Here is a 15,756-nt window from a genome sequence, read left to right on the forward strand (position 1 = left end):
CGTATCTGGTTATTGAAAAAATTGTGATATATAAAGTGTTAATAAAATCGTTGACTTGGTTCGCATGTTGTGAGGTGTATATCCCATATACCCACCTGATCTTGTGTTGGTAGAAATATATGATGTGTCATATTTGAAAAGAATCTGTTGCTCATTTTGCACTTCGTGAGGGTTATGTTTGTTCAAAAATTTGACCGGTATAGGGGAGGTAATACAGGGAGTTGTTTCAATTATTCCAAACAATGATAAAATGCTATTTTTACTTTTTAAAATTTTGACCCTTTGTAGAAAAGGTACCAGATGGAGTAGTAGATTATTTATACCAGATCTTTTGATGGCATAAATATTGGGATCTGAAAATTTGAAGACAATGGGACTCTTATTTGCCGTTTTTAAAGATATATAATTATCTCTCCCTTTCCGGGAAGGTAAAAAAGGACTGATCCGGTACTGTAATTTTTACACCTACACTGATTCAACTAATTGATCGGATTCTGGTAATTTCTACCGAACCTTTATTTCAAATTTCCAAAAATTACCCGTTCTGGAAAAGAACCATTTTTTCCTTTGAAACAAAAATCCGAATTTGTGACAGCAACCTACCTCAACATCGTTGCAGACAAACTGTCACCATGCAGTTGATGTTGATTTAGCCATTTGAACTACCCATAATTCAATGGCTAAATAAATAACAAACACACCACACAATCAGTCAGCCAGTCAGTCAGCCCTCGACAAGAGACAAATTAGTTCTGGCAGCAGCAATTTCCAAGTGTTTTTATAGCCATTTGTCATACAAATCTAAATGTCGATCAAATCAAACAAATCGTATAAAACGAAATCGAATTAAATCATTCCTTCAATCGCGTTTTAATGACCCGAAACAAAAAATAGCACTACCATGAAGTGTACTCCAACAAAAAAAAAAAAAAAAACACCAATTAATTGTAAATAAATCAAAATTACACACACACACATAGTGCCAATATTACCTTGATTTTGCCAATATTTTTGGCAAATTGAATTAAAATCCGTCGCATTTTTTTGTTTGTTTTGCCGAACAATTGAGTCACAAAGCTCAGTTGTATTTTTTTTACGGATGTCCAATTTGTGAACTGCTAATGACGACCGCCAAGTTTTTTTGTTTTTTTTTTTGCGGCAACCTTGCCTTAAGCACCACATCTGCTAGTGTTGTTGCTGTTTGTTCTTGTGGTTGCTGGTGCTACTCCAATTCCAAGATGAAACAATGAACGGACATACACACATGTCAATGATATAGCTTAAATCGCAATGTATCACTTACGCAGTTCACCGTTAAACGATTTTAAATAAAACCCCGAAAAGGCGACAGACCATTGAGAAGAATCAGGAAAATACCCCCATGACAATCAGCTGAAGTTTGTTGTCCATCAAAATTTTGTTATGGGCATTATTCACTTCAAAATAAAATTTAAACTACTTATTGAACACTTGAACATTCCAATACCAAATTCAGAACATTTACTTGGTCATGGTAGGAAATAGACAGCGACAATGTTATGCCCTACAGGAAAACATTTGCAAAATATGATATCTTCAAAGGTCGTGGACATTACTTAAGGGAATTCGCTGATATTTTGATATTTCAATCACACCTCCCAAAAACCTCGCTAGAATTCGTGTAAAGAGCGAAACTCACTTCTAGCATTTCCTCTCGCGAGCACGAATTGCTGACGAGGGAAAAACTAGGAAATATTTGCTCTGATTTTTTATAGACCCTCAAATGGACAGGAAATTTGAAGTCTATCTAAGGGTGTCCGGCCGTCTTTCTGGCTTGGAGAATGGGCTTCAGAATAAGCTCCCGATTTTGGCGAAATTTCGCACTCGGATAGATGTATACCCTCAACCTTAAGTTATGATTATTCTAAACGTTGACCCTTTTATGGGGGGGGTTCAGAAGCAGTTGGCCAATATTTTCCAATTCGTATCTGACCTAAGTCTGCCATATTTGGACTATATCGTCTACTTCCTATACTTTATATGAGATATGTGCAAATTTTTGGAAAATGTGGACATTTGCGTAAAGTATCTACCGATTTTTGCCAAAATTTTGCACTTTGCTGTATTTTTATCAACTGCAGATTGAAAGTCGTTAAGAAATGTATTAAAATAGGTTACACAGTATCATTCGGATAGATGTATACCCCCAGCCTTGAGTTATGATTATTCTAAACCTTGACCATTTTATGGGAGAGGTTCGGAAGCAGCTGGCCAATATTTTCCAATTCGTATCTGACCTAAGTCTGATATAAATAATACAACGTGCCATATTTGTACTTTATCGTCTACTGCCTATACCTTATATGAGATATGTGCAAATTTATGGAAAATGTGGACATTTGCGTGAGGTATCTACAGGGTGAGATGAAAAAACTGCAACCAACTTTAGACTACTGTCATTTCTGAGCCACTCGTCCGACAGTTGTTAAAATTATTCCAGTGGCAGCTCATTATATTGTTTACAAACGTACAACAGCATTTTGGTGAGAATTTTCCATAAAAAAGCTATTTGTGATGGAATTCAAGCGTGATAGTGTGATTTCTTTATATTTGGCTGGAAAACCACAAGGGGCTACCTTTAGAGCACTCCAGTATGTAAATGCGAATAAATCTTTTGTGTCTCGTGTCATCGCTCGTTACCGTGATACTGATAGCGTTGCCCGATGTCAAGGAAGTGGACGGAAGAAAACAGCAACATCAGCAGAAATGGTTCGAAAAGTAAAGAAGTGACATGATCGAAACCCGAGTCGCAGTGGTCGAAAAATGGCTCGTGAGCTTAACATATCGCAATATTCCATTCGGCAAATATTAAAAATTGAGCTCGGGGTAAAGCCATTGAAATTCCAAAAAGTTCAAGAACTTACACCGCAACAGAAAAAAAATAGACTCAAAAGAGCTAAAGAGTTGCTTCGCTTGGCCGAATGTGGTGAACTGCCGAATTTGGTTTTCTCCGTCTCAGATGAGAAAACATTCGTTGTCCAGCAGTTTGTAAACAAACAAAATTGCCAAAGAGGTCAGCTAAAAATGTACACCTTCGGTGTGCCACCAGAACTCAAGCGCTGGCCATGGTGATGGTGTAGGTCGCTCTCCGTTCGTATTAATCTACTGTATTAATCAGAATAAATGCCGAATATTATCGCGAAAATATTCTGGCACCATCGCACTCTGCACGTGCCACCCAAGAATGGTTACAAAATAAGGTTCCTCGCTTCATTTCCAGTGCACAATGACCACCAAAATCTCCGGATACCAATCCGTTGGACTATTGTGTCTGGAGTATTTTGGAAAGCAAGGTTGGTACCAAAAAATACCAAAGTGTCGATCATCTCAAGCAAGCGCTTCGCCGGAAATGGGCCAAAATACCGCAGAGCAACATTCAGGCAGCGTGTGACGGTTTCATTGGCCGTTTGAATGCCATAATTCGTGCCAAAGATGACCAATTCGAACAAATCCAAACTTATTCTAAAATTTGATGCTATGATACTACCAGAAGAAATTGTCCGATCTCTATTATCTTATGTTATGACAAATCTTATGTTGATGGAGATATTGAGATGTATCAAGTCTAAATGGAATCGGACATTACTTCAGCGTTTTATGAGCTTCATGTTTATTCAAAATTTTGACCCTTTGTGGGGAGGTACCAGAAGGAGTGGACCAATATATCCCATCTTCACACCAGACTTTGGGTTAATATAAATATTGTGATGTGTGTAATGTAAAGAGAACCGGATGCTTATTTCAGATTTTATGATCGTTTTGGTTATTTAAAATTTTGTGTGGGAGGTACCTGAAGGATGTCTCGATCCCTACTATCTTTATAACAGATCTTGCGTAGATGGAAATATGGAGATGTGCAAATGATCCTTTGTGGGGGAGGTACCAGACGGAGTGGACCGATATATCCCATCTTCACACCAGACCTTAGAATAATAAAAGCATTTTGATGTGTGTAATTTCAAGACAATCGGACTCTTTATTCGCATTTTATAAGAGTTAACATTATTCCAAATTTTGAACTTTTGTGGGGAGGTACTCGATGGAGTGGACCGATATTGTCCATTTTCGCTCGTGACCTTGCACTGATGCAAATATTAGGATTTGCTAAGTTAGAGCAAAATTGGACGATCCTTTCTCTTTATGCGCAGTAAAATATTTTCTTTGAAAATTTCGATCCTTTATGGGGGTGGTACTAGACGGAGTGAACCGATAGTTCCCATCTCCGAACTCGATCTTAGTTTGATAATAATATTACGATGTACCAGGTTTGAAACGAACCAGATGCTCCCTTCGAAAGTTGGTCCAAAGAGACCTAGGGTCTTAATCTGTTATTTCGTTTAGACACGTTTTGGCCGTATCAAATGATATATACCCTCTCTAGCCATTTGGTTGAGGGTATAAAAATATTTATTATAAAATTAAATTATTTTTTGGGTTTTTTGATGTTGTGTCGTAATCGCAATACCCAATACATTTATGGGGATAATGTCTTTTTTTCGGTCATAATCCACTTAACACTTAACCTTCGAAAATAAGATTTAAACTTTTGGCATCTTCTAGGATCTAAAGACGAATTTTATGACAAATGGAATACATTGATTTGTTTTTAAAATATTTATAAGAGATCTCTTTGTTGACCAAAATTATCCTCATATTTTTATCTGCAATATTGCCAAGGACACTATAACTAAATACACAGATTCCGAGGAATATTAATCGGAAAACTCTCAAAAGTGTGGAAGATAAAGGAACTAGACACCTCTATTTAGGTTATTTTGCAATGTATACTTTGAAACGCCGATATACTTGTATTCTATTTTAGCTCTACTTTCATAATCTGCTGGATTTCCCCATCATTTTTGGAAAAATCTAATTTTGTCGCACAGTGTAATTATTTCTATTTTGATTTAAATATGTTGGAAACTGCTGTAAGGATTTTAAAATTACAGATTTTTAACTTATTTCTGATATCTATCCTTAAGCCGGGTTATATGGTTAATCATTTTGGTATGACGCTCTCATAAAAATACTACACTGGGGTAGGTATTTCAAAGGTCTGTCTATAACGCCTAAATATTGATATTTGTTTCATTTTTGAACTCTCAAGATTTTTTTTTTAATTCTCACATAACCCTCATTCTCATTCTTAAAAAAAAGCATTCCCCTGTGAACATCCACTTATAACTATCGACATTGCTATGTTTCGACAATTAATTCTGAGATGTCATTGACATGTCATTTTTCAAGTGCTCGAAGAAGAACCTCACAACCTACATCAACACGTTTCAAATTGAAGAACTAGAAGTGAACTTTGTTTCAGCCTCACCAATTGTAGGGCATTCCCAATGATAAGATGTTTTGCTGGCTTAGCACACCAAAACCGCTTAGTAATAAATAATAATGTTTAATAACAGCATCATTTGAATATTCCGACACTTGTCCGAGAGGTAAAAATAATTGACAAACACGAATTAAATGCTGACATTAACGGAGCGATCAAGTAAAACCATTTATGTGCAAAAACATCGAAGACGCACTTATCATTGTGTACAAACATCAACGGCGATGTTAACAATTGTTTCATTGCTGCACAGTGGGAGATTTTGTGAAATGTTGGTTTTGCTGAGGGGGGGTTGTAAAAATAAGATCACATTGGATGAGTGATCATGTCAAAATAATTTGAAGTCAAAATCTTCCTCATTGTGCACCATTTACATTATGCTTATATAAACTAAGATCTGTCGGGAGGTTTTTACCCCGGAGAATTAAAAAAAAATATTCAGCCAATTCAATGGAAAATTAGCCACAAACCTCGCAATAACTAAAATCAGGGCTTTAACAAGACCTGCATTTGTATTTGTAACTCTGTGCAACTCAAAAAAATAATCACGGGGAAATCGGCGTTTTGAAAGTTTACATCGCAAAGTTACTGACGGAGCGATCAAGTTCCCCTTTCTATTTAGGTACCATTGCGATGTAAACTTTCCAAACGCCGATTTCCAACACTTTTATAAATTTTCGGATTAAGATTCCTTGGAATCCATCTAGATATGCAGTGTCTTCGACAATATTGCAGATAAAAATACGGGGAATATTTTTGTTGAAAATTTTAAACTTCAAGCGAGCCAATAAAGTTGTCTTTTTGGTCAATTTTTTAGAAATGTTTAAAACCTCGCTTTAAACGTGATCGTACCAAGATAAAATATTTCACAAAATTTTTTGTCACGAAGACGTGGATCGGCATGAGGAATTTTTTATCATAGTACCCATTAGTAACTTTAAAATCCAGTTTTGAAACATTTCCCGTGAAAAGTGTGACTGGTACAGTTATATGAGGGATATAGGGAAACTCAGACCCATGTTAAAATTGCTTTACAAGGATGTTTCTTAAATAATGGAAACATATGCTGCCAATTTACAGCAAAATGGGGTTCAAATTGTGACGTAAACACCCCAAACAAAAACCTTGAATTATTCGGTATTTATATGGGGCTATAGCATAACGTGGAGATATATAGCCTATATTCAATGTCAAAAGTCCTGTAGACTTAACACACATCTGAGCTAAATTTTATCAACCTACTTCACTTCTTTCCGAAGCTAGAGTGATTTCCACAGACGGACAGGCAGACAGTCGGACAGACATCTTTAAATCGACATAGAATTTTATGCTGAATATATGGATACCTTGTGTGGTCAAAAATGTATATTTCGAGTTGTTATAAACGGAATGAGAAATTTAATGTACTTTCTATACTATGGCGGAGTATAAAAATGGCCCAAAATCCCAAAGTTAATTGCTTTTTACCCATGGTTTTCAACGGCTAAGAGAGAATTTTGAAAATCGCTCAGAGAGAACTACTTTTTATACCCTCAGCCATATAGCTAGAAAGGGTAAATATCATTTGATACGGCAAAAATGTGTCTCATCGAAATAACGGTTTTATGACCTAGGGCCTCTTTGGACCAAATCCATTTCAGGACATTTGGAGTCGATCTAGCCATGTCCGTCCGTCTGTTTGCTGCGTTCAATAACTCTCGAAGGGAGTATTCAATTGGGTCCAAACATGGTACATAGCAATATAATTATCAAATTTAGATCGAGTTCGATTCGGGGCAATATCGGTCCACTCCTCTACACGTCGAATTTTTAAAAAATATATATATTTTACTTCACAACAAAGAAAGGATAACCCGATTTTGCTCCAACATTGGAAATTCTAATATTCGCCTCAGTGCTAGGATAATATCGAATAATATCGGTCCACGCCACCAAGTACTTCCCCCCAAAAAGGTCAAAATTTTGATTAATTATAACCTTTTATAAGTAAAATGTGATGTAAGAGTCCGATTGTCTTCAAGTTACACCCATCACAATATTTTTATTAACTCAAAGTCTTGTTGTGAAGATGGAATATATCAGTTCACTCTTTCTCCACAAAGGGTCTACATTTTGAATATCCATGAAGCTCATAAATCCATTCAGACTTGGAACGTCTCAATATTTCCATCAACACAAGATCTGTTTAAATATAGTAGATATCGGACCATTCCTTCTGGTACGTCCCCACAAAGGGTCAATGTTTTGAAAACCCAAAAATATCATAGAATATAATAAAATATCATAGAATAATAATTATTTTTACTAACACAAGATCTGCTGGTAAGATGGGTTATATCTGTCCACTCCTTCTAATACCTCCCCAATGAAGGGTCATAATTGTCAATATCCATGGAGCTCATAAAACGCGAAATTAATATCCGATTCCATTCATACTTGGCACACCTCAATATTTCCATTAACACAAGATCTGTTATAAAGATGGTAGAGAACGGACCATTTCTTCTGGTACCTCCCCCACTCAGGGCTCAAGATTTTGAAAAACAAAACGCTCAAAGAAAACGGAATAAGTATCTAACTCTCTCCAAATTCACACATACAAACATTTTTTCCAACTCAAGATCTGTTGTGAAGATGATATATATCTGCGAACCATTTCTAGAACCTCACACACAAAGGCCACCATTTTCAATACTTTTTCCCATACCAACATTTTTATCTGTGTTAGATGAAGAATAAAAATCTCATGTAAAGTGTGGGAAGTTTCCAGTATAGTCCAAACCTGGCATGCCGCAATTTTTATATCATATTTATTTAGGTCCGATACGAAATGGACCATTCCGTCGGAACTTACTCCATAGAGGGTCAACAATTTGAATAATCATAACAAAATTCAATATATATTTAAATAATGGAACATTGGCTGAAGATATACATCTGTCGGCAATGATACTTTTTAACTAATTTTCCCCTAAATTTACTTCTGTTGCATGAAGGGATCTGTAGCGTATCAGTCAATCAGTCAGATACCTTGAAATCATTTTACAAAATTCAAAAAAAAAAAAAAAAACAGTTCACCCACTGTGCCTGGCAAATATTTTAATGAATGAATGAATGTCTCAAACACAAGCATCAGATACACACACACACACAAAACTATGCTGTACTATCAAAGAACAATTAACAGGTAGTAATCGCCGTTGTAGGGTAGTGGGGCCAATGATTCAGCGAATTGAGGTGGGAGAATTGTCTATAGAAAAATGATACAAAACGAAACACACACGTCGACTGATAACCATCTAAACAGATCACAACACACAAATCATTTGACAATTGAAATCAACAGCAACAACAACAGAGACAATAGAAATAGAAGCAAAAATAGAAGAAATATTTTAAGTATTCAATAACTCATTATGGCTGTGATTTACGGACAGCATTCATACGCACATGGAGACTTAACAAAAATCGCCAACAACAACACCAACAGCAATTAAAGTATCTTAAACTAAGCTGTGATTTGTATGCTTTTAATTTTCTATTATTCGTTTGATTTGATTTTGTTTTGATTGTTGTTGTAATCGTTTTATTGTTTATTAAGCGTTGTTTCCGCCAATTTGTTCTGTTTTTTTTTTTTCGAAAAAAAAAATAGTGTGGCCGATATATTTGTGTCCGGCGTGTTAATGGAATGCTTAAATTTGGTGCTTGTCCACTTGAAACGAGTAGAAGAAGAAGAAGAAAAAAAGCAACGATTTGAACCGAAACTAAAGTCAATGGGATTCTTTTAATGACGGACGGGGGATGTTTGTTGGCCTGTGTATCGATCGATCGATAGATGCTTAGATGGATGCTTAAGATCTGAAGGCCTTTGTTTGGCCTTTTCTTAGCCACCACCACCACGAAGTACTTGTTTTTTCACTGTGTTTTTAATTTGATTGTATAAATAGTCACCGATGTTCTTTATTTGACAACAGTTCCCATTACAAACTCTACGAATTAACAGAGCTTTTCTTTTGTCTTGACGCGAAGCATCGATCGGGTGGTAGTGAAATTAAAAATAAAAAAACGGAAGTAATTTCTTTTTCATAAATAAAAATGGTAAGTTCTGAGGAATTTGACGCTACAAAAATTTGGATTACGGTGTTGAATTAAAATATGAAATGAGAATTTATGGTGAAATAATGGACGTAATGTGAATCCCTCTAAACCATTAGAATAGTGAGTTAAAGGCGTGTAAAAAAGTGTTAAAAATTGTGAATCAATTGATGGATTCTAAGCTCCATCATTTATAGTTGTACAATTTATAGTCCAATATATTCTTAAATGAAAAAAGAATAAAATTATTTTAAGATGAAGTCCTATCAAGGATCGCTCTTCAAATACATGAAATTAATAAAAAATTAAAACTAGTGAAAAAGAATCAATCAGTTTTTCCGACAGATGTATACCCTCAGCCAATGTTCGATGATTAAAATATATTTTGACTTCTGTTGTGATAATTCAAATTGTTGACCCTTTATGGAGTGGGTAACGAAGGAATATGCCAATATTGACCATTTCGTATCGGACCTAAATAAATATGCTATAAAAATTGCGACGTGCCAGGTTTGAATTATATTGCTTACTTCTTTCACTTTATATGAGATATGTGATAATTTTTAGAAAATGTTAAAAAGAGCGTGAGGTACTAGATATAGTCGATCGAAGTATACCATTTTCATACCTCATACAGATAAAATGTTATAAAAACAAGTAAGCAGAGGCTATTGTCGTGCGGGGCCGACCATGTCATACTCTACAACACTGCAATATGTTAGAAGCTCCCTTAGGTCCAAATCCATGTTTGAAGATTTCGTTTTTGAAATTATGTCATGGAACACTACACAGATATTACCCTTAGCATTTTGACCAGGGACATTTCCCCAATATTTAAGCACTCCGTCGTGCTGTTAATTGTTGTGGTCCATTTTACAGCTAAATATAATCCAATGGTCATCCAAAAAATGCTACGCTTCTTCCCTGTCCGTAACTCTCTTCTCATGCAAAATTCCGTGTCAATTGGTTTCAATTGTGTGATCAGGAAAGTGTTTCTGTTTTCGGTTCATTTAAACCCCTAAATGTTTTGCTATCATAGCCAAATGTAAGAAGCCCCTCTGTATCTCCAAATTTAGACTCATCTATATGATTTGCTTGTCTACGATATTTGGCATATTCGTCAACGAAATCGGAATTAAAAGCCAGAATTTCGCCTTTTGTGTATTTTGGATTTCGCCTGTAAGTTATTTTCAGACTTTCGTAGAATGGAATTGTTGGTATTTTATCACACAAAAGTAGCTGCCTTAAACCCTTCATGCGAGATTTCGTCTCCTTTATAACGGCAACAAAATCATTTTTAGTTGTTGGTCATATTTCAATCCCTAAATATATCACGGACATCTTCGAAAACAATAGACCTAGCCCTTCTGAGCCTAACCCTACCCCTATGAAAATTGTCATAAGGATTGGACAATAATTGCAATTTAATTTTATTGAATGAAAGCGAAAAATGTCGGAAATAGCATCAAATTTTAGAATAAGTTTAGATTTGTTCGAATTGGTCACCTTTGGCACGAATTATGGTCTTCAAACGGAAAATGAAACCACTGAATGTTGAGTGCGATGGTGCTTAGTCCTGTTGGAATGTCCAAGGTCTGCAGTCGACTGATAGCAGTGGAGAGCGACCATCGGCTGTTATGGTGGCCCACACCATCACCATGGCCGGCGCTTGAATTCTGGTGGCCAACCGAAGGGGCACATATTCAGCTGTTTGTTTACAGACTGCTGGACAACGAATGTTTTATCATCGGAGACGGAGAAAACCAAATTCGGCAGTTCACCACTTTCGGGCAAGCGAAGGAACTTTTTAGCTCTTTCGAGTCTATTTTCTTTCTGTTGCGGTGTAAGTTCTTGCACTTTTTGAAATTTCAATGGCTTTACCCCGAGCTCATTTTTCAATATTTGCCGAATGGAATATTGCGATATGTTCAGCTCACGATTCATTTTTCGGCCACTGCGACGCGGTTTTCGATCAAGTCGCTTTTTTACTTTTCGAACCATTTCTGCTGATGTTGTAATTTTCTTCCGTCCACTTTCTTGACGTCTGGCTACGCTACCAGTATCAAGGTAAAGAGCGATGGTATGAGACACAAAATATTTATTTACATTTAATTGCTGGAGTGCTCTAACGATAGCCAGCCAAAAAAAAAAAAGAAATCACATTAGTACGCTTGAATTCCATCACGAAAAACTTTTTCCTGGAAAATGCTCACCAAAATGCTTTTGTACGATTGTAAACAATATAATAAGCTGTCCCTGGAAAAAGTTTAACAGCTGTCGGACTAGTAGCTTAGAGTCTGAATTAGTTGCAGTTTTTTCATCTCACCCTGTACATCATTTTGACAACAGATCTTTTTATTGGCAAAAATGTTTGTATGCGCGAAATTTTAAGAGAGTTGGATGCTTATTTCGTTTTCTTTGAGAGTTTTTTTTTCAAAATCTTGAACCCTACAGATGGAGGAGGTACCAGAAAAAATGGTCCGATCTCTACCATCTTTATAACAGATATTGTGTTGATGGAAATATTGAGATGTACCTTGTCTGAATGTAATCGGATATTAATTTCGAAAATTAATTTCATATGAGCTTCGTAGATATTCAAAATTTTTACTCTATATTGGGTAGTTACCAGAAGGTGTGGGCCGATATATCCCATCTTCGCAGCAGACTTTGGCTTAATAAAAATATTGTGATGGGTGTAAATTGAAGATAATCGGACTCTTACATCACATTTTATAATTCTTGTAATTATTCAAAATGTTGACCCTTTGTGGGGGAGGTACCTGATGGAGTGGACCGATATAGCCAATTTTCGCACCTGACCTAGTACTGATACAAATATTAGGATTTGCAAAGTTGGAGCAAAATCGGATTATCCTTTTTCTTTCTGTGCTGTAAAATATTTTTTTGAAAATTTCGACATTTTGTGGGAGAGGTACCAGAAGGATCAAATGATATATCCCCTCACTATATGGCTAGGCTGAGGGTATAATGACCAAATTTAGTAACATTTAGTGCTTTTTGTACATATTAAGTACGCATTTCCAAAAACTCCCTATTGTCTAAATTCCACACACCTACAGTCACGCTTGTTACAAAATTCACAAATTCAATTCTATATTCCAACATTTCATATTAAATTTAGTGCCATTTAGTACTTTTTCATACACCATAAAGTACGAATTTCTAAAAACACCCCATTGTCTATATCCTACATACTCATTCCGACTTTCTATACCAAATTGTGTACTTTTTGCAAATTATGCGTTAAGAATTTCTAAAAAAAAAAACAACGCATTATCATAATTCCAACTGTACTAAATTTAGTACCATTTAGAACTTTTCATCACGTTATAGTACGTATTTCCAAATGTATCTCTTTATCTGAATGCCGTACACTCTGAATGATCCCAATACCAAAATGTGGAATTCTAGTTATTTTCTACACGCTATACCAAATTTGTTACAATTCAGTACTTTTTCGTATACGTTTGAGTACGCATTTCCAAATGCATCTCCTTATCTTAACGTCATACGCTTATCATGATCCTAATACCCAAAGCACCATTTGAGCTCTTTTTCTGACTTTTCATACCAAATTTAGTACTTTTCATTGTAGCTCTCTTCCTACATAAGATATCAAATTTAGTACTCTTCGTACACAAAATACTCCGCATTTCTAAATCCACCAAAACATATAACTCCAGCTCCATTCTTCTCTTCTAAGCCTAATTTAGTACTTTTCTGTACTTTATTAGTACGTTTTTCCAAAACCACCTCTAAGTCTCAACCCTACATGTTTACAGTGACCCTTATGTCAAATTGCAGATTTCAAGCACTACTCTTTCACCCATTGTTGTCACATTCAATTCGAGGTCAATAAAATCAAACAATAAAAACTTAATTTCCTCCTCCTTTAACCTTGACCCAATATTAGCCATTATACCGAAACAATATTTACTCATGCCTCTGCTTCTCTTTTCTCCACCTTCTCTTTTCTCCACCCTGTCTCTCTCTCCCTCTCTCTTTTCAGAAAACACTTCTGGTATCATTAGCAATTATTGCTGTTGCCACAGCTGATGTTTCCCATTTAACAAATCGTTATTTGCCACCAAATCATCAGCATCATCACCAACACGAACAGCAGCAGCAACCTCGCCACCGAAGACCTTCAAACGAACGTGTCGAAACGACCATCGAACAACATGAAGTCATTGAATTGCCGACACAAATTGAAATTGTCAAGGATGGCCAACCTATCTATGGCATCCAATCGATGCCCAGTCGCATTGAGACAGCGCCTGAAGTGAGGAGCCGTTATTTGCCTCCTCCACCCCCAGCACAAGAAATTGAAAATCTCCAGCCACCACCCAGCACTGCCGAGACACGGGAACAAGAAGTGCCATATGAAATGCCCATGAGAACATATTTGCCACCCGTCGGAACAACTACGGCTCCAGAGACGACTACCACCACAGATGTGCCTACAACAACAACAGAAATGATGTCCACTACAACAACTGACATGACCCCTGACACCACCACCACCAGCTTTACCACTGAAGACACAACTACAACGGAGCAGATGAGTACAATGGCCATGTCCACCACCACGGAGCAAGAGAATTTCGAAAGCACCACCACCAACACAGAGGCAGCTGAAACTACAGCCATGCCAAGCAATCATTATTTGCCACCCACTGCAATGCCCAAGAATCACTATTTGCCACCTCAAATGCCCCAGAACCACTATCTACCTCCCCCTGCCGCAATGTTGGAGAAGCAATATCTCCCTCCCTCACAAACTCCCGAAAAACAATATCTGCCACCCACCAATCACTACCTTCCACCTGGTATGCCCGAAAACCAATACCTGCCACCCACTGGCGAACCCGAAAAACAATATCTTCCACCCGTTGCCGTGCCACAGTCACAATTTTTGCCACCTGAAGTTCCCGAGAATCACTATCTCCCCACGGCCAGTGCTGTGCCCGAAAACCAATATCTTCCACCCATGGATGTAATGATGCCCCCAGCCGAGGACATGCCCCAGCCCACCTATCAGGAGTACCAGGAACAATTGTTGCGTGAACAACAGCAACAACAGGCCTATCGCGAGGAACAGATGTCCGACATGATTGATGCCATCGCCCAAATGGAAGAGCAAAATATGATTGCTTTCGATGAGGCGAATCAAGATGACCAGCAACAACAGCCACAGCCACAAATGCAACCTGTGGCCCCTGTCGAGCCCGGTCATGTTCTGAGGGAAGATGGTTATCATTACAAAACAGGCGATGATAATTTGAGACGTTTCCGTTATCGTCATTGAATTGACGTTCTGTAAATGGAAGAGTCATGTTTGATTATTTTTTTGTTGTTATTGTTTTTGTGAATATGTACCATGTAGTTGTTAAACGTTTTTTTTTGTTGTTGTAATAGTTTATAAAGAAAACGACTGTTAATTTTATTAAAAAAAAGAAAGAAAGAATGAAATTTAAAACGAACGGAGTGGATTTTCTTCGATTTTCAAACAGTGTTCCGATTTGATTAGATTGTTTTTTTGGAAGAAAACAAATTTAAGGGTACAATAGTACCAAAAGGTACAAAATAGTATCGTATTGTTAATAAGTGATTGGTAAGAGGTGACCCTGTGAAAGTTGTTCACCATTTATGTAACAGATTGTCATAGGGATGACCATTGGGAAAAGGTAACCAGTAAAGAAAGTCTTAAAGTCGGGCGGTGCCGACTTTATGATACCCCACACCACTTTGCTAATTTAGTAGAGCTCCACATAACAATTAAAAGTTTTTATGGGAGAATTCAATCATACACGCTATGATTATAATTATAATTTAAAGTTCGAACGACTAAATATGCCGAAGCATTTGTATCATTTAAATTCGGACTTTTATTGACCATTCGGTGCAGAATTAATTTGAAATCGGATAAATATATATATGGGAGCTATATCCAAATCGGAACCGATCTCGATAAAATTTGGCAAAGATATTTCTGAGCTGTATTTGATATATTTCCCTGAATATCGTTGTTACAGAGTGCATATTACGGCTGTGGGTAACAAATATAACAAATCGGATGAACAATATATATGGGAGCTATAGCTATATCTCAACCGATCTTCACCAAATTTGACATACTTATTTTCAGGCCTAATTTGGTTGTATGTGCAAAATTCCATACTATTTGGGCAGATATTACACGTTTGGTGCACAATAAAAGGCAAATCGGACGTAGATATATATGGGAGCTATATCTA

At 36.7% G+C, this 15,756-nt stretch overlaps 1 protein-coding gene across 1 annotated transcript; it reads left to right on the plus strand.

Moving 5' to 3' along the window:
• The first annotated feature begins 6,813 nt into the window (after positions 1-6,813).
• On the plus strand, positions 6,814-14,807 carry LOC105262135 (uncharacterized). Its single transcript, XM_059119836.1, has 2 exons — positions 6,814-6,831; positions 13,509-14,807. The coding sequence occupies exons 1-2, from the start codon at positions 6,814-6,816 to the stop codon at positions 14,805-14,807; spliced, it is 1,317 nt and encodes a 438-aa protein (XP_058975819.1).
• The last annotated feature ends 949 nt before the right edge of the window (positions 14,808-15,756 follow it).

The sequence above is a fragment of the Musca domestica genome, unplaced genomic scaffold (genome assembly GCF_030504385.1).
Source record: "Musca domestica strain aabys unplaced genomic scaffold, Musca_domestica.polishedcontigs.V.1.1 15, whole genome shotgun sequence".
In the NCBI taxonomy this organism is placed as follows: domain Eukaryota; kingdom Metazoa; phylum Arthropoda; class Insecta; order Diptera; family Muscidae; genus Musca; species Musca domestica.